This window comes from Sceloporus occidentalis, unplaced genomic scaffold (genome assembly GCF_023333645.1).
Source record: "Sceloporus occidentalis isolate IW3139 unplaced genomic scaffold, rSceOcc1.0.p SCAF_2, whole genome shotgun sequence".
Classification (NCBI taxonomy): domain Eukaryota; kingdom Metazoa; phylum Chordata; class Lepidosauria; order Squamata; family Phrynosomatidae; genus Sceloporus; species Sceloporus occidentalis.
The window spans coordinates 6,933,154-6,955,015 of NW_028316982.1; the positions used below are offsets into that span (position 1 = coordinate 6,933,154).

At 42.9% G+C, this 21,862-nt stretch overlaps 1 protein-coding gene across 2 annotated transcripts in view; it reads left to right on the forward strand.

Moving 5' to 3' along the window:
- Positions 1-18,396, forward strand: part of TP63 (tumor protein p63) — a 178,873-nt gene extending 160,477 nt beyond the window's left edge. For both annotated transcript variants that reach the window (XM_089507527.1, XM_089507528.1), the window contains 4 exons: positions 11,425-11,582; positions 13,704-13,848; positions 16,555-16,648; positions 18,097-18,396. In XM_089507527.1, the coding sequence (XP_089363653.1) occupies positions 11,425-11,582; positions 13,704-13,848; positions 16,555-16,648; positions 18,097-18,396 (697 nt within the window). The remainder of the gene's footprint in view (positions 1-11,424; positions 11,583-13,703; positions 13,849-16,554; positions 16,649-18,096) is intronic.
- The last annotated feature ends 3,466 nt before the right edge of the window (positions 18,397-21,862 follow it).

The following is a 21,862-nucleotide window of genomic DNA, read 5'->3' on the forward strand; positions in this document are numbered from 1 at the left end:
AAACACTTTGTAAGACTGTCCTTTTGCAATGAGAAGCTAAAGCAACATTCAGGCTCTGCTTTTTTGCTCCTTTCTCTCCTTGAGTGTTTTGTTTTCATTGTGCCTCCTAATCCGAATGGTTTGCTTTCTCGTTGCTCCTTGACAAGTACCTTCATGATCACAGGGAATCTTAAATTAGTCAAAGAGCTAATCTACACATAAGTGTATTATGCAAATTAATGTGGATTTTTTTTGCATATTTTTGATTCTTAATTTTCTTGACTTTTCTTCATAAATTCACAATCACATCTATTCATCTTCCCTCTGCCAAAAATGCACAACTGTGCATATCCATACAATATGGATGGGCTGCAATACATTTCATAATGTACATCCTTTCAGATATTCACAGATATTCCAGTAAAAACTATGGATCCTTTTCAGCAGAGTTTATGAAGTCTCCCCCCCCCAACCCCCCCCCCCCTCCAAATTCCTCTAAATCATGTGTGGCCTGATCACAGTCGGTTTGATTTGAATGAAGAGTATTTAAATCGTTTAGACATGCAATCTGCTTTCATTACAGCAGATTCGTGATTGCTGTAAAATGGGTGAGGAAAGGGCAACTTACTGGTCACATATAGCCCCTGAGTACCACCCCAGCTCCCTTCTAAAAAATATCCCATGTCAAGTTTTTAGAGGATTTTTGCACCCCAAAATGTCTCAAAACATGCCCTATACACCTTTTACTCATCTAGAAACCAAGAACACCCCTTAAATCCATTTAAAATGGCCCAAATTAAACAAAAGGTTTGGGAAATGTCAACAAGAAGTGACACCGTGTGCCTCGGATTGCTCATGGAGGAGGCAAAAAATGGCCCTCTTACCCTATGGAGTTGCTATAAAATCAGTGTGGGCAAAATGTGTTTCTCTAGATGTTGTTCTATTGCAGCTCCCAGCAGCCCTGGCCAGCATAGCCTATGGGGAGGGGATGCTGGTAGCTGCAATCCAACAACATTCTGGAAATCCCACTCCTGCAATAAAGCAGCTACTCCAAGGAAGGCAGGGTGTGGGGTCTAGTGCTTTTTATATTCCTAATGTTACAAATTGAAGGGGAATTTGTTAGAGTGAGAACCCAGGCATTGCTGTTTGAAGTCAGCAGATCTGAGGTTGCCAAGAAACTCTCCCCCTGGAATCCAGCCCAGCCCTGGGCCCTGCAGGGAGGGACATGCATCCTTTTTAATAGAGCACCATCAGCAGCCTCTTCAGCTTCCTTTAATAGTCAGCCAAACTTTCCCCATGCTGAGTTTCAGTCCATTAAGGACGGTTTCAGCTGGTGGTGCTACCTGTGAAGAAGAAGGAAGTAGCACATGCTGGCTTGTTGTTGTTGTTCATGTTGTTTCCGACTTATATCAACCCTATCATAGGGTTTTCTTGGCAAGTTTCTTCAAAGGAATTTGCCATGGCCATCCTCAGGTTGGCCATGGCAAACCAGCTCTGAAGAAACTTTCCTGGAAAACCCTGGTAGGTTCAACTATGGGTTGCCATAAATTGGAAATGATTTGAAAGTACACAACAACAACAGATATAGGTTTTAGAGCCAGCATGGTGTAGTGGTTTGAGAATATTGCTACGACTCTGAAGATCAGGGTTCAAATCCCCGCTCGGCCATAAAGCCCCACTTGGTGAGCTTGGGAGAGGCATACATTCTCAGCCTCAGAAAACCCTGCGATAGTGTCTCCATAAGTCAGAAAGGACTTGAAGGCACACAACAATATTGGGTTTATCCCTCCTTGAGTGGTTGGATACATCCCACCTTTCTCTCACCTGTAGTCCTGAAGGCCGCTTACAATTCAATAGTGTAAAGCAGTGTTTCCCAAACTTTGGTCATCCAGGTGTTTGGGACTTCAGTTCCCAGTAGTCCTAGCCACCTTGCTCAATAGTCAGGAATTCTGGGAGTTGAAGTCCAAAACATCTGAAGGACCAAAGTTTGGGAACCACTACCTGTAAAGGTTACCCGGTTGCTTGTCCTAACTTGAGTAGACCCATTGAATTACCTTGCTCCAGAGAGCGGTCACAAAGGTACTTTACTAACAGTAAATGCTCCTAATCACACTTGTTTTTTCATCTTCTCTCTTCTCTCTCTGGTTCCTCCTTTGCAGCCTCCTCTCTGCGTGCTTCAGGGGCGAACTGTCAGGAATGAGGAGGGAGCCACCCCCAAAGAAATGACGCTCTTCTCAAAACATTCCAGACGCCCCAAAAATCCTCCTCCACCTACTCCTAAAACATCTGGAAGGGTGGGGAGTTCTTGTGCAGCTCCCCAATCCCAAAAATAAACGAGGCAAGGGAGGGCTTTTGTAGGGAAATGGATTGATCGAAAACAACTCCATTGGAAGGACAAACTTTTGCAAGGCATCAAGCTATTTTCAGAAACAGACTGCCACCATTCTTTGGTAGCTAGAGCATTGTGAGGTCTGGAACCACCACAAATGGTCTTCCTCCAGTGTCAAATGCATTGGTTTCTCTTCTTCTTTGCCTCTGCTTTTTACTATATCTGCAAGGAACCGTGTAAAATGTTTTCTCTGAGCTGGCCTCGGGTCTTCTATGAAATGTTGTATGTTTGTCTGTTGAGACAGAAAGGCGACTTACAGTTGAGAACTTGTTTCCATTGTAAACCTGCCAAAGCTTTTAATGCTGGTCAGAGACTAGTAAGGTGTACAGAATTGAAAAGCTTATTTCTGCTGCGCGGATGGATATTATGATGAGTGCATTGGGGATCGGACGACTTGTTTTCTCTATAGAATTAATGTTACTTTTGGGCACCATTCATAATTTTTTTTACCTTATTTGCAGAAGAGATTATGCAAAAGCCTCTTAAATGGGCAGGGGTATCTCCTGGATTGGGCTGTTGTAGACTTTGGGGAGGTCTTTATTGCTCATCTCTAAAATCTCCCCTTTCTTGGCCTTTACTATCACAAAAGACAGATCCTAGCCTTCTCTGCAGTTCTTAGCACAGTCAGCAAAACAATGATGGTGAAGGATTATAAAAGTGTTTAGGCTACAACTACACACAACCACCAAGCAAGATGGCTTATAGTTTGGAAAATTAAGTAGTTGTCAACACAACAATACAGTTGGTTCTCCGTATTCATGGATTCCTTATCCATGGATTCAACCATCCATGGTTTGGAAAATGTTCAAATATATATATAAATTCCCTAAAGCAAACCTTGATTTTTGCCATTTTATATAAGGGACACCAATTCACTAGGTCATTGTATTTAATGAAATTTAAGGATCCACTGATTTTGGTATCCATCGGGGGGGAGGGGTCATTGAAATAAATTCCAGTGGATACCAAGGGCCCACTGTATACCTTTTCAAAATGTTGATGATCTCAGTAGTGGGTTCAAGTGTCAAAAGCATATATTCCCCCCCCCCCCTTCAGCTTGTACCATTGTAGAATTTAGTGTTCAGAAATCTCCTTTAGAGATACAAAAGTTTCAGAAATTTTGAAGTCATAGTGTGGGGGGGGGGGACACATTTACCCCAAGTTTTTCGTGGTCAGGGAGAAAGACTTTTTGGAAGCATTGATAAAATGCAAAATGAATAGCTTTTACAGAACATTTTTGCTAATTTTGTTAATTTAGGAACACGAAATGTATTATCTTTAATTTGTCTTTGTATAAAATCATAATGTTTGGAATATGGAAAGTACAGTTTATTCTGACAATGATTTAAAATGGAATTTGGTTTTAATTTAATTTAATTTTTTTTAAAAATTTTTTATAACAATCAATACAAAAACAACTACTGACAAAAACATAAACATTTAATTTTTATTTATTTATTTTGTTTCAAGTGAAGCCATAAAGTCTGAATTTGGTCTTCCCAGTTTATGAGGCTCAGGCAAAAAAAACATAAAACCAGAAGGAACCCCCAAATTTGACAAAGCAAAGGAAATTATTTTATCTCCTCAGACATAAAGCACTCCTTCCCATTAAAAGATCTGAGAAAAGAAAAACAAAAGCAGGAGTAATCTGATATGTTGCCTAGTTTTATATAATGTTCATAATCATTGGGGGGGAGTAGGTATATGAACACCTTGCCTTAAACATTCTAGTCATTCTAGAAGAAAATATTCCCAAATCCATTTTCTAACAACAACAACAACAACAACAACAACAACAACAAAGCTTTGGAGAAGGAATAGGCCAGGAATATCCCAATTTATTTGTTCCTTTTCTTTGTTTGTCATTCACATTTCTAATTGTTCCTGAATCTGCCTTTGCACAGGTTAAATATTTAGACTCAATTTTGCAATTACATCACAGTTACCTGTGTCCCCCCCCCCCCCCCAAGTATATATTTATTATTTGCACCAGGTTGTGCTGGTGAATCAAAGATCCAACTTTATTTACAGGAAGAAGTGCATTTCTGTCTTCCATGTAACAGACCATAATCGAAAAAGAATGGAAGCTCTATCCCTGAGATCTTTTTTCTTTTTTTTTAATATAATGCGGCAAGGCTGTCAAGAAAATACGTAGTGGGCTGCTAACACATGGGTACTATTTCCAAAATGGAAATTGGATAATTAAGAACCCCCAAATCCGGAAGTGAGTCAGTGGGTTGGGGGAGTTTTACAAGCATACTAGCTGTGATGCAAACATGATCAAGTCTTGAGTTATGGATGATATTAGTGCTTTATCTTTTGGTATAGTGGCTTGAATGTTAGATTAAGGCTCTGGAAACCAGGGTTCAGATCCCTGCTCAGCCATGGAAACCCACTGGGTGACTTTGGGCAAGTCACTCCCTCTCAACATCAAGGAAGACACTGAGGGCAAATCCTCTATTTTTCCAAGATAACCCCATGATAGGTTCACCTTAAGGTTGCCATTAGCTGGAAACAATAATTATTGATTGCGCACAACAACAAATTATCTTTGGGGACCATAGCCCCATCATACAGATTGTGGCACTGCTTCTCCACTAGGTCATGGAGGAGGGAGAAGTCCACCTGGGGAAAGGTGTTGTGCTACATTAAATGTTCATTTGCTTGGCCTTTTGTCCTTCTGTCAATATGTGAAGCCCTTTGAGCTGCTCACAGCTACAAGAGACATGAAGTGTGTAAAACAAGCCATATGAATTGGAATTGGGTAGATCCACTTTGCATCTATTCTGTGTGCTAAAAGTGAATTGTGCTGTACATGGATTGTGCTTGTGGGTGCAGTCCTTTTTCTGTTTAGTTCATGTGCTCCAAGTTTATGTTTTACAGAAGTAACTCCTCAGGCTTACCATACCTGGTGACTGGAGAGAATAATGTTCAGGTTTATCCTGGGGTGGTACTGCATCCCATCACTGATCAGTCCAGTCTAATCTTCCCCTTACTCTGTTCCATATGCTGATTCAATGCAGCCCCAAGCCACAGATTCTGGCAAGTCCCATGCTGACAGCCCTAGTGGTTAGGGGTGGATTTTGAGGTCGTATTGTGACCTTTCGCAAATACTGTTCAGAAGAAAGGACAACCCCCCTCTGAATAAATATCACCAATAAAACCCTGTAACAATATTACTGTGGAGTCTTTCCAGACGTTGTAGACATATGACAACACACAACAACAAAATAATTGAAGCTAAGCAGGTCAGGCCCTGATGGGATATGTAGATAGGAGACTCCAAGACAGTGGCAAGTGATAGTGGCCATGTAGTGGAGTGGGGTCAAGCTGCTCCAGATTTCAGTGTGAGTTTTTTAAGATCTAGCCAAGTTGCTGGACTCTACCTGCAAAATATAGAATCATAGAATCATAGAGTTGGGAGGGACCACAAGGGCCATCCAGTCCAACCCCCTGCCATGCAGGAAATCTCAATCAAAGCATCCCCAACAGATGGCCATCCAGCCTCTGCTTAAAGAGCTCTAAGGAAGGAGACTCCACTACACTCCGAGGGAGTGTGTTCCACCGTCAAACAGCTCTTACTGGCATGACATTCCTCCTAATGTTGAGGTGGAATCTCTTTTTCTGTAGCTTGCATCCATTGTTCTGGGTCCTATTCTCTATTGAAGTATATATATCCTTTAAAATTCAAAGTATTTCAGTCTGAACTTACATGGAGTTTCAGAACAACCAATACATCCCTATTATAACCAATATATCCCCCCCCCCCAATATACCCCATTAAAGTTTGAACTGAAAAAAGTGGTGTAGAATCACACAGCCACCATTGACATGGAAGCCACCATCTGACACTGCCCCACATAAGGTGCTCTCAGAGGAAAGGAGCAGGAAACCGTGTCTACGAGTAAAAATGAAAGCGAACCAGTGATTCAGTCCAATGTGAGGGTTGGGCCTTGATGAGCAAAATCCTACACAACTTTCTACCTCTTGTGCCTGCTTCCTGCACTTCTGGTTTATACCTAAGGTGCATTATAGACATTGTGGGAGAAAGTGCACTCCAGACACAACCTAGAAATTTGACCCACAAGGCCAGTTTTACTGTAACTGCGTTCAGCCAGTCTGTGCTGTGGCAGAATCATAGAATCATAGAAGAGACCCCAAGGGCCATCCAGTCCAACTCCATTTTTCCATGCAGGAAGACACAATCGCTCCCTGTGACATATAGCCATCCAGCCTCTTTTTAAGGGCCTCCAAAGATGGAGACTCCACCATTTTCCAAGGCAAGTGTCTTCCGCTGTCTAACAGCTCTTAACATCAGGAAGTTCTTCCTAATGTTGAGGTGGAATCTCTGCCCCTGTGTTTTGAATCTGTTGTTCTGCATCAGCAAAAAGCAAGCTTGCTCCATCCCAAGATGACATCCTTTCCAATATTTGAACAGGGCTACTATGTCCCCTTTCAACCTTCTCTTCCCCAGATTAAACCTACCCAGCTCCCTACACCACTCCTCATGGGGTTTTGTGGTTTCCAGATCTTTCACCATTTTGGCTGCTTGGACATGCTCCAGCTTGTCAACATGCCTCTTAAATTGTGATAGTGGGCAGAATTTCCTTCCTTTATAGCCAGTGTCCTTATAGGTTTCCCCCGTCCCTTGATGTCCTCATCTCCTCTTGGCACAATTGTAGAGGCACAACACCAACCTCCCCCCCCCCCCCCCAGCACACACACACATTCCCCTAAAGGTGCCCTCTCCAATAACCTCTTTCTCCATTCCTCAGATGATGGTTCCAAAATGTGGTTGTCTTGGAGTTAGTCTTTTTTAAAGGCATAGCAATGGGAAGTACAAAAAATGTTGGTCTGGGTTCAAGGAAATACGATAGAACCTAATCTCTTTTGAACTTCATGAGCCATCAGTTGGTGCATCTTGTGCTTGGCTTCTCTAAGGAATTCTGGGAAGAAGCAATATTAATTTTGCTTCCATGATTCTATGAATACTTTATGAATACCACCCTTTTCCTTCTGGGTCTTCCTCTGCAAATGTGTGGTGCTGATTTTCAATAAACTTTTGCATCTTGGTTTTACCTTAAGTGGCTCTTGGTTTCTCCTGCTTGTCTCTCCTTTATTGTTTCTATTTTCCTTTTTTCCTCTTTGCAAAGAAAGCAAAAGGCTGTGTGTCCTTCCTGCCCTCATTACTCACTCTTTTCTTTCCCAGGCACACACCCTCCTGTCTGCATTTTTTCGGCTGTCCCGCTCCCATCGACTCCTTTCTGGTTGGCCATGGGGAGGCCAAGTTTGCACAAACAGTTCACTTCTGATATTTATTCCTTTATTTGAGGCATCTAGCAATGGCCCCTTGACCTGCCAGGCCACACAAGATGATGCACAATGACTGAAAACTTTTTAAAACATTTAAGAACACAAAAGCAAACTTTTGAACACACAAAAGCAAACATTTGAAAACAAGACTAAAATAATTTCTTTAAAGTAGTACAGTATCATCCAAAATCCACAAAACAGTGCTACCCTTATTGGTCCAACTAAAACATACATTCTACACGTTGCAAGCTTTCAAAGCTTCACTGGCTTCTTCATCTAGCAATGGTGTTAAATCATAGAACAGTGATACCTTTATAGGGTTGACCAAAATCCACGTTCTGCATGTTGCAAGCTTTCAAAGCTCCACTGGCTTCTTCATTTGGAAAAGGTGTTTGTCAGATGAAGAAGCCAGTGGAGCTTCAAAAGATCGCAACATGTACAATGTGCATTTTGCTTGGCCCAATGAAAATATCACTGTTTGGTGGATTTTGGATAATACTATACTTTACTATATAGCCAACATGGCTACCGCTGGATATTTTCTTTAAAATTGGTTAAAAACCACAGCTAGAGCAGCCAACTCTGGTTTTAAGAGCTGAGGGTCATGTGAAGTAATATAGTTTTCAAAAAGGTATCACCAGTTTGATTTTCCCTGGGGGAGCAAGTGCCATAGCAGGTGTGCCACTGTCAAGAAAGCCCAAATGGACTCCCCGACCCATTCTACCCTGGAGCCAATATCTTTGCAGGGACGTTGGGTAGATGTCTACCTATGTCCCTGCATCTGGATGTTACTTTTGTCCACCACCGTTGCCTTTCTTCCTTCAGTTCCCTAGCAGAGCCAGGGCAGATTGCTGCCTGGCAGATACCCCTGTTGACCTCAGTTTTAAATTTTAAATATGGATCGTTTTAATATATGTACAGTTGGCCCTCCTTATCCACAGATTTTTTATACACGGATTCAAGCATGCACGGCTTGAAAATATTCAAAAAAATATAAATTTCAAATATCAAACCTTGATTTTTCCATTTTATATAAGGGACACCATTTTGCTATGCCATTGTATTTAATGGGACTTGAGCATACACGTGTTTTGTTATTCACAGGGGTTCCTGGAACTAAATCCCAGAGGATAACAAGGGTCCACTATATATGTTATTTGTCATTTTAAATTGATGTGTATTTTGTGTTTTAACTGAGGTTGTTGTTCCTCACTGCCTCAATCCATAGGGAAGGCAGGTAAGAAATGATGATGAACTGGAAGAGTTACAGAAAGTATTTTCCCTCTTCGACACCACTGCAATTTGGGTGCCTCATTTCTGAAGTCAGCATAATTGTGACTGAATGCCAGCCACAATGGTGCTAAGGAAGGAAAACATTTTTGTAACCTTTCCGGACCAGGAACTGGCCATTGAAGTAAATGGTGGCACCTGCCAGGCAGTGATCTATACCAATCCCCCCCCCCCCCCCCAAATTCATAAAAACACTACAAGCTACAGGAGACACTGGAATTTCTTACAAACTCTCGGGGGGAAACGGATTGAGTTTTTGACCCAAGTTAAGGTGGCATACCTGAGTTTAGTGTGGCCATACATCATGTGGCCTTATCGCTCCAGATTTGGAGATGTGGCCACAAACAAGTTTTGGGACTGTTAGGGAGCCAGTGTGGCATACGACTCAGTTGGACTACGATTCTGGAGGCCAGGGTTCAATTTCCTGCTCAGCTATGAGACCCGCTGGATGACCTTGGACGATTCACATTCTCTCAGCCTCAGGGAATGGCAAAGCTTCTCTGAACAGGTCTTGCCAAGAAAAATCCCATGAGTCATGGTCAGAAATGACTTGAAGGCACTCAACAACAACAAATGATAGGAGACTTTTCACTGTGAATTTGGTAGGGAGAGCCCATGGCCACCACCTTCCTATCCCCTGGGGTAAGTTTCTAAGCCTTTGAGGAGAGGGGGAAGCATGAAGAAGAAGTGATCTCTCTCTCTCTCTCTCTCTCTCTCTCTCTCTCTCTCTCTCTCTCTGTGTGTGTGTGTGTGTGTGTGTGTGTGAATATATACATAAATACCTCTACACACACACACACACACACTTGAATTAGTCCAGCTCTGAGTCTAGACAGCACACCTCCCAGGTAAGCTTTGCTCTGACATTTTTTTTATAAAGATAAATACCCCTTTCCAAAACTAGAAAGCTTGCAGTTTTGTCCATCTCTTCCATTTTTGACAGCATATGACCTGCCGGGGGGCAGGAAGGTCCACAAATATGGCCATGTATTTGGTCAGATGGGAATTTTAATCAGTAGTGAATGGACAGCTCTGCTTGATTGCCTTTTATCTCTTTGATGGCTAGATAGAAAAGTTTTGAAACATCCAGGAGGGTGTGAAATGATAGAGTAAGAGATGTAATTCTGTGTGCAATGGGAGTTTGGTATTTATGAGGAAGCCATGTGTTTGATGAATACTGAAAAAAGGCACCTAAATCAAAGAAAGGCCTATATGAAAGTGGCAACTGGTCTGGAAATCCCTGGGTAGGGGATCCATAACTTGACAGGGGTCCTGTCTGCAATACATTTGCATTACAAAGACCCAGAGGAAGAGCCACCATTGCAAGAAGGCAGAATGGTACTGCACTCACAGTGTGCAAGATGGGTCAAAGATTGAACCTGTCATGGCTGGGACTGCATCTCCTGAGAGTGTACCTCTGCTCCTTGCCCTTATTAGCAATGTGAAGAATAGTAGCAAGTTTCTGGTCCTCAGTCTTGACCCATCCATTAAAAAGAATGATTAACCACTGTGAGACATGTCTCATTTTAGGCATTTTTTTTCCAAAAATTGCATCTGCAGAAAACAAATATTGCAGTGTTTCGTGTACAAAAAATTGTTTTGTTTTGTTTTGCACATTCAACATTTTCTTTACAAAGCCTCTGGAAGTGAAACATCATCAGAAAATACAAACAAAATACTCCTTCTCTCACCTAGTGGAGGAAGGTTATGATGTTTTTTTATTCTGGCACCTTAGAACAAAATACGACAAAATGTGCAGCGCTGACTGTAGTGAAAACGTGAGACCTGGTCTGCTTTTTAGTGCTCTATTAATGAACTACTCTGCCAGTTTAATGCCAGTCAGCGGGGTATGGACCACACTGGGTGACACCTTGGGGGGTGTCTTCCTGGCAGTATGGAGTTTAGTACCATACCTCTCTGCAAGTATACCTAGTCTCCCAGAGACTGAAGGTCCTAGGAAGGACCATGTCCACTCGTCCAGAGGCAGGTAGTACTCTGTTGGCAAAGAGGTCAGCCAGTGTCCTGTTGGCACACCACAGCAAACTCTTGGAGGCCTCTTCTGTCACCAAATGATGCCTGGACCCCTTTTGGACTTGCAAACTAGGCTGGTAGACTGGGACAAGGGATGGTCCCTCTGGGTGCCCTGGTTCACCAGCTATCAGTGAAGTAGACCAGAGCCTTTCTCTTCCATGGTGGCCCAATCTATGTCTGAGGGACCCATGTGCTGGTGGCTCCAAACTTGGGGGTGATACATGAGTTACTGCACTGGGAGGACACCAACTTTAGTGATGCCACTGATGCCAGTTCTCATTCAAACTTTTCACTCCCCACCTGTGGGCAATTATTATTATTATTATTATTATTATTATTATTAATTTATACTATTGATAATCTTATTATCATCATTTAATTATCTTATTAAAATTATGGTTTGATTTTTCTTTTCTCCCCAGAAATTCACTCCAGTCTCAGTCTTCCTATGGCTCCAACTCTCCTCCACTTGGGAAGATGAACAGCATGAACAAGCTTCCTTCTGTCAGCCAACTCATTAACCCGCAGCAGCGCAATGCCCTGACACCCACCACGATTCCCGACAGCATGGGAGCCAACAGTAAGAGACTTGGCCTCTGAAATTAAGAGAGTGTATTCCCAGTTTGCAGTTATAGTGGTCTGATAGTGGACGCTTTAACTGCTTCATTCTACAGATTCTTGGGATTTGTAGTTTGAGAAGGAATCTGCAGTTAGAGAGCTCTAGCACCCTCCTTGAGCTGTTGTTCCAAGGTATCCTTATTCAGCCCTCCATCCTTTTTCTCTGGCTGCTTGGGAATTGTAGTTCAGGCGGTACACTAGATTTGTTCGAGCAAGTACACTCAGATTCTCTCACCAATTTTCTTTGCACTGAGGCTTTTGTAGTTCCAAATTGCATAAATGTACCAGATAGCCCCATTTTATATGCTAAGCTAAAACTAAAACATGTTACGTGGCTGAAGTCCTAAAACAAGTTTGGATTTGATATGAAACGTATTGCACATATTTCATTTTGTGCTCTGACATTATACTTTTCTCCAAAAAGAAAAAAAAAAATCCTAGTGTCCCCCCCGCCCCCCCATGGCTTCAAAATTTCTGAAAATTTTACAGCCTCTCATCCATCCCAGTTTAGAGAAATAGAAAGAGACCACCATCAGGCATGCACACAATCCCCCCCCCCCCATTTTTTTTTAAATGAGTTTTTGGAAGGAAGGAAGGTTCTTTCGGAACCACAGAAGTTGCAGAGGGGGGAATAGCAGTGAATGTGACAATGATGCCATAGAAGTTTGTGGGCAGACTATTGTCCATTTTTAAGACGGAAAGGGCTTCATCAATGAGGGTCCTTTTGGGGGGGTCATGGGGGGTAGCACTGGGAGGCTTGGTGTCCCCTGTGGATCATACAATTCCTATCCCTGCTCTAAAATGAAGGAGTCCAAGAAAATGGAAGAAAAGAAGGCACAATAATAATAATAATAATAATAATAAGAAGAAGAAGAAGAAGAAGAAGACAACAAGTTGTCTTTTTCCCAGATTGGGACTCAAAGCAGCTTATAACAATTAAAAGCCATTGTTAAAAATCCACAAAATACAAGTTAAAAAAATTAATCAGAAAAAATTAAAACCAGATTAAAACACAGACCCACACACCAGAACAGTGATTAGAAGTATGCACACTCATCTCATAACATGCAAGGCTTTGAATTTGAATTGAAATTCTCACAAACAAGTGACTTATAAAGGTCTGGCCTCTCCACTCCAAAACATGCATCTGAAGAAGTAGCCTGAAGTTCACAAAACCTCATGCTACCAATGTTTTTATTGCAGCTAGTCTCAAAGGTGCAGGGATGTAGCCAGGATTTTGGGAAGGGGGGGGGGGGGGTCCAGACTAAGTGCTACCATTATAATGGGGCTTGGGCACATACCATTCATTGTATCTAACGGAAGGGGGGGTCCGGACCCCACAGACTCCCACCCCTTGACTACATTCCTGAAAGGTGTTACAGGATCCTTTTGCATACTGATTTTCCAGACTAGCATGGCTAAGACTTTGAATTCTAGCAATATCCAGTGCGTTGTGTAAGATGAGCCTTCTGTCATTGCCATCAAATGCCTATCGAGTTAGAAAAGTCTTGGTTTATCTGCAAAAAAAAAAAAGGGGGGGGGAGGGAGGGAGAGTGACAGTTGTAACTTTTTTGAATAGGGAGTTCCTGACCCTGGGGGCAGCCACTAAGAAGGTCCCATCTCTTGTGTTCCCACTATTTTTACCCACAAGGATGATGAGATTTCCACAGCCCTGTGAAGTTATCTTTGTTCCCTGCCTCCTTTTTCTGCATCTGTTTTGGGCTAGTGGAATGCAAACTAATGGGAATATGTGGGTTGAGTTTTCCTTGTGTTTTCAATTTTCTGACTATGGGTGCATTCCATAAAATAAAAATAAATAAAACTTTAATTTATATCCCGCTTTTTGTTACCACAATCAAAGTGGTGTACAACCTTTAAAAAGTACAATATACATACAATCCCCCCCTTAAAAAAGGATTAAACAATTCTATCCATTAAAATTACAATGATAAAATCTAAAAACAATAATACAAATAAAATAACGGTGAGCAGAGTCTTCGCTTATATATGTCTGTGGGGAGAGCATTACATGGCCAGGTTCTTCTGTGAGTGACTATTTCTCTGCTCTCTTGTTCCTCTGCAGTCCCAATGATGGGAGCACACATGGCCATGGCTGGCGACATGAACGGGCTGAGCCCAACACAGACATTGCCCCCTTCCCTCTCCATGCCCTCGACCTCCCACTGCACCCCACCGCCTCCCTACCCCACGGACTGCAGTATTGTCAGGTAAGTCTCAGTGGTACTCGTTGTGCAGAATATTCTCCCTTCCCTGCCTTGTAGCTTGGGTGGTGGTAGCATCTTTCCCCATTCCCTTGGGTTCATTTTATTTGGTGCCACATTCTTCGCAAAGCCATTTCCAGGGCATGCTGGACCTGCCGAGCAACTTCCAACTGGCTTTGCAAGCTGCCTCTGCCTCCCTTTCCCGTTACTCACAGCTTTCACCTGCCTGCAACTTCTGGAAGATAGATGTGGATAAGATAGAAGTGATGGGAATGGGGAATTCCAAGACTCCAATGCAAGAGTGGCAGAAATTAGGCCCACAAGATTACATGCCAACCCTACACCCAACTTTGCAACCCCATTTCCCCAAAATCCTCTGAACCACCCTGAAAAATTATTGTAGAAACATTTTTGCATGATTTTGGCATGAGTTTTGCCCTCAAACCACAAAGGCTGCATTCACACTGTAGAAATAATCCAGTTTGACACAACACTTTAACTGCCATGGAATTCTAAGAAGTGTAGTTTAGTGAGCTATTTAGCTTTCTGTGTCAGAGTTCTGGTGACACAACAAACTACATTTCTCAGAATCCCATACCATTGAGCCATGGCAGTTAAAGTGATGTCAAACTGGATTATCTAGGGCAAATACAGCCCTAGAAAGGTTTCCTACTCTAGAGTAGTTTGTATATGGTGGATGTTGTCATGATCTCCCCAAGTGACCAGAATGATGATGATAGTAATGATCAGGATTATTAACAACTTTATTTTTATAATAACATTTTCCCAGAATCTGGTCTCAAGGTGTTTTACCAATTAAAATAAATACAATTACTGTTAAAAAATATACAAGTCTGAAATAAAATTCAACTGTCAATAAAACTACAAACAATAGCCATCTTGGCTATATGGCAAAGTAAAATAATATCCAAAATCCATGAAAGAGCCATTTATTGTGACAACCAAAATGCACAAAATACTAATGCAAGCTTTCAAAACTCCACTGGCTTCTTCCTCAAGCAAAGGTGCTAAAATTTATACAGGAGAAAGAAGTGGGCAGATAGCCTCACACAAGACAGAGAAAGCCTTGATCTTGGAGGAGGTTTCTTTTTGTGTTGCTAATAGGATTTACATTTTATTTCCTGGACTTTGTCTCCCAGAGCCCACATAGTCAGAAGGAGGAAAGGGCTCTGCCTACATGGATATCCTCCGTACCATCTTAACAATGAACAGCAACAACATATTGACAAAATATAGGCCCGTTACTCCAATATTATCATATATTGCTTTCTACTGTATGATTTTTAACACCATTGCCTGATGAAGAAGTCAGTGGAGTTTCAAAAGCTTGCAGAGTGTATGTTGTGCATTTTGGTTGTTCTAATAAAGGCATCACTGTTTTGTGGATTTTTGATGTTACTGTAATACTACAAACAATGTGACCTTGAAATATTCCAGGAATGGGGACATTTCTCTCATTATTTGCTTTTCTTCCACTGATTCTACAAGAAAACGGAGTTCACTCCATCGACCCATATGTTTGTAATGTCTAGGACTGGCTTGTAATTTTCAGTATGTCAGGCTGCCATGGAAGACAGATTGAGAGCTGCAGCTTGCACAGAGTACTGCTGCTTGACTCTTGACGATGACTGAAGGGATATATGAAGTGACTGTAGAGGCTGCTAAGTACCTTTTGGGTTCAGTTCAAGGTGCTGGTACTTGCTTTGCAGAAGTCCTTTCTGGCCAAAATCCAATATGCTTTAGGAACACGCTCTTCCTGCAAGACTCCCTTTCCTAGTGCATGTTCAGGCTTTACTTCCACTAAGGCTGGGGGATTCTGGTATTTGGATTCCAGGAAAGTAGGTTTTCCAAGCTCTCTCGCCTTGTGTGGCAAAGCCTCAGTAATCAGGCTCTGGTCGGCATGCCTAAACCGCTCATCATGAATCCATCAATTTCAAGCAGCAGGGTCAACGTCTTTGCTAGAGTTCGGCGTTCCTTGCCTGTTTCTATCTTCTGCGTGCATTGCAAAACCCATTTGTTTCAGAGGCTGTGTGTTAATCTTCCTAGGCTGTCATGATTGCTTTAGTAGACATGGTGGTGTTTGAACCTCTGCTAATTTTGATGTCTTATGCAAGGGAAGTTGTTTTACTATACCATTGTAGATAATGGAACATGAGCATCCATGGATTTTGGTATCCAAGGGGGAACCAGGAACCAAAACCCAGTGGATACCAAGGGCCCACTCTAGTTTCTTATTGCACAAGCCGTAGGAGATTCCCATACAAAACAAATGGTGGAATTGTTTAAATAGTGCAATATAAAATAAATCACATATTGGCCTAAAGTACAGGAATGGGATACAAATATAAATATCACTGGGAGTTTAAAGTACATTGAAAGTAAATGACAACACTGTGGTTACCTGATAGCATGGAAACTGTTGCATCTCTTTGCTCTTCATCTGAGAATGAAATAAGTGAAGATTACATTCCTAGAAAGTTGTCCCCCTCCTCCCCAAATCAAGGCTTTTGCAAAGCAGGGCGCCTGGTGTGGTTCTTGCCATGTGTGGGCTGTTCCAATCTGGGTGACCTTCTGATCTCAATTTCTTTCTCTCTCCTCCTCTCCCTCTGCTTTCCTCTTTCATTCATTCATTCATTCTTTCTCTCTCTGTCCTCCTTCCCCCTTCTCTTCCTCCTCCTCCTCCCTCTGCAGTTTCTTAGCAAGGCTGGGCTGTTCTTCCTGCGTGGATTATTTCACGGCGCAAGGGCTGACCAACATCTATCAGATTGAACACTACTCCATGGATGTAAGTAACTGCCTTGGCCTTTTGCTTCATGGGGGAAGGGCCCTTGGCACTCTGACCTTTTGGGGAGGGGTCTGGAGGGTTGTGTACAGAGCTTGGGAAAGTTACTACTTTTGGACTGCTATTCCCAGAATCCCACTGAGGTTGGGGGATTCTGGTATTTGTGTTCCAGGAAAGTAGGTTTTCCAAGCTCTCACCTTGTATGGCAAAGCCTGGTGGCCCCTTCACCATTGCAAAGTGCCCTCGCTGGGTGGTGGTGGGATCTGAATAGGAGAAGCATCTATGGGACATAAGTGCTTAACCCCTCCCCTCCTAGTTTCTTTTTATTGAAATTATGTCTGTTTCTTCTCCCATCCCCAGTACACTAGCTGCTTTTATTCCCAGGGCATTCCCAATCAAGTGTGCCTACACAACCAGTCTGGGATGCGGTGGCATAAAAGCAGTTGAAGGGGGACATGTGTGTATGGAGATTATCAGACAGGAGCAAAGCGTCCTTATCCTGTCCTTAACCCATGGTATTCACATGACCGGGGGGAAGATTATCACACCCACACATGGTTATCCTGTTCTTCTCCCGTCCATAAAGAGTAATGGATCTGTCATTTGGTATTAACAGAAACTCCTGTTAATACCAAATGATGGGTATCTGTAAAGAGTCCATTACGCTTTACAGGCGGGAGAAGAATGGCACAAGTATGCTGGGGTCCTACCCTCTGATTCTGCAAATACCATGGGTTAAGGACAGAATAAGGATGCTTTGCTCTTCCATCTGATAATCTACTGTGTGTTAATCAAGCAGAAGGTGGCTGGCAGAGAGCAGGGTTAAATACTTGGGTCCTCTCTCCAGTCCAGGCCAGCCCTTTGCAAGGACACTTTGTACCTATAGCTGTTGGGTCTTTGTTTCTGCAGCTGAAAAATCTCCCCTTTGCCCTTTGGAGAAAAGCATGGTTAGAAACAGTAGAGGCCTCTGGCTCAGCGAGGGATGACAATTAGCCTAACAGCTCTAAAACCAACCATAGCCCCAGTCTGCAGGTTTAGCTTCTGAGGCTTTGGAAGTGCCGTACACTGTTTTCAAAGAGCACTCTGGAGTGAAAGTGGTTGTCCCTAAGTCTTCTGTGGTTCTTCCCATTTCTGCGCCTTGGCCCTAAAGGTCTCTTGCTTTGCTGGGGCTATTCTGTGGGGCTGCTGCTTTGGGCTTAGCCTGGGGACCTTACGATCCTATGGGGATGTGCTTTCTCACTGACGCTGGCCAAGTCTCTTTTTGTTTTGGAAGCCAATCGATATCAGATGGGACCAAATGGATTTAGCCCAAGGAAAAAAAAACTTCTTAAGATGTGTAAAGTCCTCCCACCTATGTATAAACAAAGCCAAAAACAGCCCTTCAGGGTTCTGATTGGTCTTGCTTTGGCCATTTTTCCTTTGTTAACCCCCCCCCCCCCTTTGCATTCCAGGATCTGGTGAGTCTAAAAATCCCAGAGCAATTCCGCCATGCCATTTGGAAAGGCATCATGGACCACCGGCAACTCCATGACTTCTCCTCCCCACCTCATCTCCTGCGCACGCCTAGCGGCGCCTCAGCCGTCAGCGTGGGCTCCAGCGAGACCCGTGGGGAACGTGTCATTGACGCTGTGCGCTTCACGCTCCGCCAGACCATCTCCTTCCCTCCCCGTGATGAGTGGAACGACTTCAACTTCGACCTGGATGCCCGCCGGAACAAGCAGCAGCAGCGCATCAAGGAGGAAGGAGAATGAAACGACAACATAGAGTTCCCACTGCCTGTCATGCACATGCACCCATGGACCTCTTTCCTGTTTTGCTTATCTTGGAAGGTGTGAGGGGCATAAAAAGGAAGGGAGGATTTTACAAGCTCTAAAGTGCTCACTCACACTTTTACGGTCTTTGCCTTCTCATGGGCATTCCCATGCTTGGCAGCCATTTTGTATTTTCTCATAAGCCATAATTTTTGTTTGAGCGGGGAAGGTGGCCCTTGTATGGCTTTTGTTTCATATGGACTTTGCATAGAGGGAAGTGAAGTTGTCTACAGAACTGTGGCTTTCTATAGTTATGGCACTTAATTTTCATGCTTCCATTAAATCCAGTGTACCTCCATGTTCCATGGGTTGCCAAGTTAGTGCTTGCCTATAGTGGGTAGCCTCTGTATTTTCATACCCAACATGGAGATAGGGAAAATTGCCTCTTACAAACCTCTGTATTTTCATACCCAGCATGGAGATAGGGCAAATTGACTCTTAGATGCTTTTCAATGAATATCTCTCTCTCTCTCTCTCTGAATATACGTTTTCAAGTGCCTTCAGAATGTTTGAGTTGTAAAGTGTCTGTATCACTGTGTTGTGAGTTTTCACAGTTGTAGATTTGAATGCTAAGAGGAATAAGGTACCACATAGGTCCCAGGTCTAATTGCACAGTCATGTACTGTGTTTTATATTCTCCTTTTGAACCCTTACAGTTGCAAGAAATGCCCTGTGACCACATAAATGCATGCATGGGAAATCTGCTCAATTCTGAGTTGAGCAGATGCTTTCAGTTCTCCTGATCATTAAACAAATTGCACACATGATCTTCCACAGCCATCCTTTTCTGTGTCATCTCATAGCTGGCAAGATAGTTGTGTAAGGTTTGCTTTGCTCCTGACATGCCTTGCATCCCCCTCCTTTGTGGTAGAACGGTTTCATTTTCTACTCCTTTTTGTAGCCTGGTGGAAATGCCTGTGTAGTACTGCTGCAGTCATAAGGAAGCTTAGTGTGCATGATTACTGTTGGAAAAGCACTTGCCTAGGGGGACCAAGTCTCATCATGACTTAGGTCTGCCTAGCTTTGTCATGATTGCATCCCAGATGGGTGAGACTGTGTTGAAGTCTGTGTATGGCTGTAAAATTGCAGGAAGAATCTCTTGTTTGAAAATGAAACGGATCAGTACCAAATTGGTTGCAACTTTCCTCTACCCTATCTGCCTGCATCATATCATTTTTTGCTGATGGTTGGTCTTTTTCTGAAGTGCCGGGAAGTCTGCCTGACATCAACCTTTCTGGCAGGGTTTTGGGCAACATTTGGCACTGTTGATATGCCTGGATTACAATCCCCATCAAAGCTATCCACTGTAACTGTAACATCTGGACGGCTACTTTGCTGGAGCTGTCATACATTGCATGCCTCTTTCCTTCCTAATTTTGTGAGATGTATCCTGAGTGATAAGAAGCTAACCATGGTGCCAGCCATTGCAAAACAATTCCCCTTGGAGGCTTACTTTTTTCCATAGGGCTCTGACTTTCCATTTCAACTCAGTCACATACTGATTCATAAAGGTCAGGGGATGCTGAGGAATGTATAGTTTATCAGCTCTGTGAAAATCCACAATGGCAAACTTGCTTGTATGCACGTGTGTGTGTTTAGTTGGTCATTGTTATACACCTCTTTTTACCCACTCAAGTTATACAAGAATCTGTATCTAAATCTGCAACCACAATCTAGTTTCTTTACATGTCCATAGATATTGATGCCCCTATACGCCACTGCCTTTTGTTTGCTGACTAAAACACTTGACAATTTCATGCACATACGTTCTGCACGCATTCTGCACAGATGCGTTCTATCCATGCAGCATGAGACATTTTTCTTTGTAAAGTTTGTAAGTATAGTATGGTATTGTACCTTATCATTTTTGTTGTTGTTGTTGTTGTTTCACAGACAGTTGTCTCTTTTTTAAAAAAGAAATGGTTATTATTTCTCCTTGGGGTAATGGGCCTTTCAGAACCACATTTTTGTTGTTGTTTATGTTTTTTTAAATTTTTTTTAACAAAAAGCATTTTTATGGGAAAGCCTATCTGTACATTAAATTGCTAAATGGTGGTAATGTTCATATTAATGCGCTGCAGAAATTCATGAAACATGTCAGAAGGGAGGAGGACATGAGTACAACATCTCTCCCCAGAAGGGGGTGAGACAGACAGGACAGGGTGGGTTGACTTCAAGAGTCCAAGATTTCAAAGTTAATTCCCTCAGTTCAAGTATCACTTATGACCTGTTAGAAGTATTAAATCTGATGAAACACTCTCTGTTGTCAATGCCAGTGTAAATAAAACCACATCTCCGAAGCAATGTTGTGTGTTCCTTGTAAGATTGTAAAGCAAGTGGGGGCAGAAGCCAATCCCCCCTCCAAGGCTCCCCTTCAGGTCACACACACCATCACAGAACAAGTCAAAATACCTCTGTTTTCTTCTGCAGTCACTTTCAAAATGGCAAGAGGAGGTAACATTGTATCACTTCTTGTTGCCATTTTGAGAAGGACTACAGAGAAAAACCTGAAATACTCAGGGGTGGTAGGGACCTCTGGTGTGCTTGTGGGATTTTTCTTTTGTGGTTGTGTGCCTTCAAGTCATTTCCAACTTACGGCAGGGACGTAGCCAAGGGGAGGGGGTTCTTGGGGTCCGGACCCCCCCCATTAGAAAAACGAATGGTGCGTGCTGCTGCGCCACCGCACCCAAGCCCCATTATAATGGTGGCACTTAGCCTGGACACCCCCTTCCTAAAATCCTGGCTACATCCCTGCTTACTGCAACCCTAAGGCAACCCTGTCATGCGGTTTTCTTGGCAACATTTGTTCAGAGGGGGGTTTGCCACTGCCATCCTCTGTGGGAATGTAACTTGCCCAAGGTCACCCAGTGGGTTTCTGTGGACAAGCCAGGGTTCAAATTCTGGTCTTCTGAGCCCTAGTCCAACACTCCAACCACTCCACCACACTGGCTTGTGACTTGTGGAGTTGGGGTGTGTGTATTTTTGCAAGTTTCCAGATTAATAGGAGGATTTCATGTACTTTGTTTTGGTGCAAAATTAACTAAAAATCATGCCATTTTTATTTTATTTTATCTTGGGCAAAATGGCAGGCTGGGAAAACTTCATGATCTGCAAATGTCTGGTGCAAGTGCCACATGGAGTCCAAAGGTCACAGTTTGCTGTAAAGAGTGGTTTCAAATTTTCTCACTTTTGATGAATTTGAGACACACCCATAGACTCATGGAGTTGGAAGAGAACCCAAGGGGCAATCCAGTTAGTTTGCATGCTGTACTGTGTTGAATGACGCAGCCTGGAGGTGTGTTGTGCGAGGGATATGCAAAGAGGTTTTGTGTCTATTTGTGTCCCCCTCGCATATCCCCCACACAACATACCTCCAGGAAAAACTACTTCCACCCAAACAAGGGTC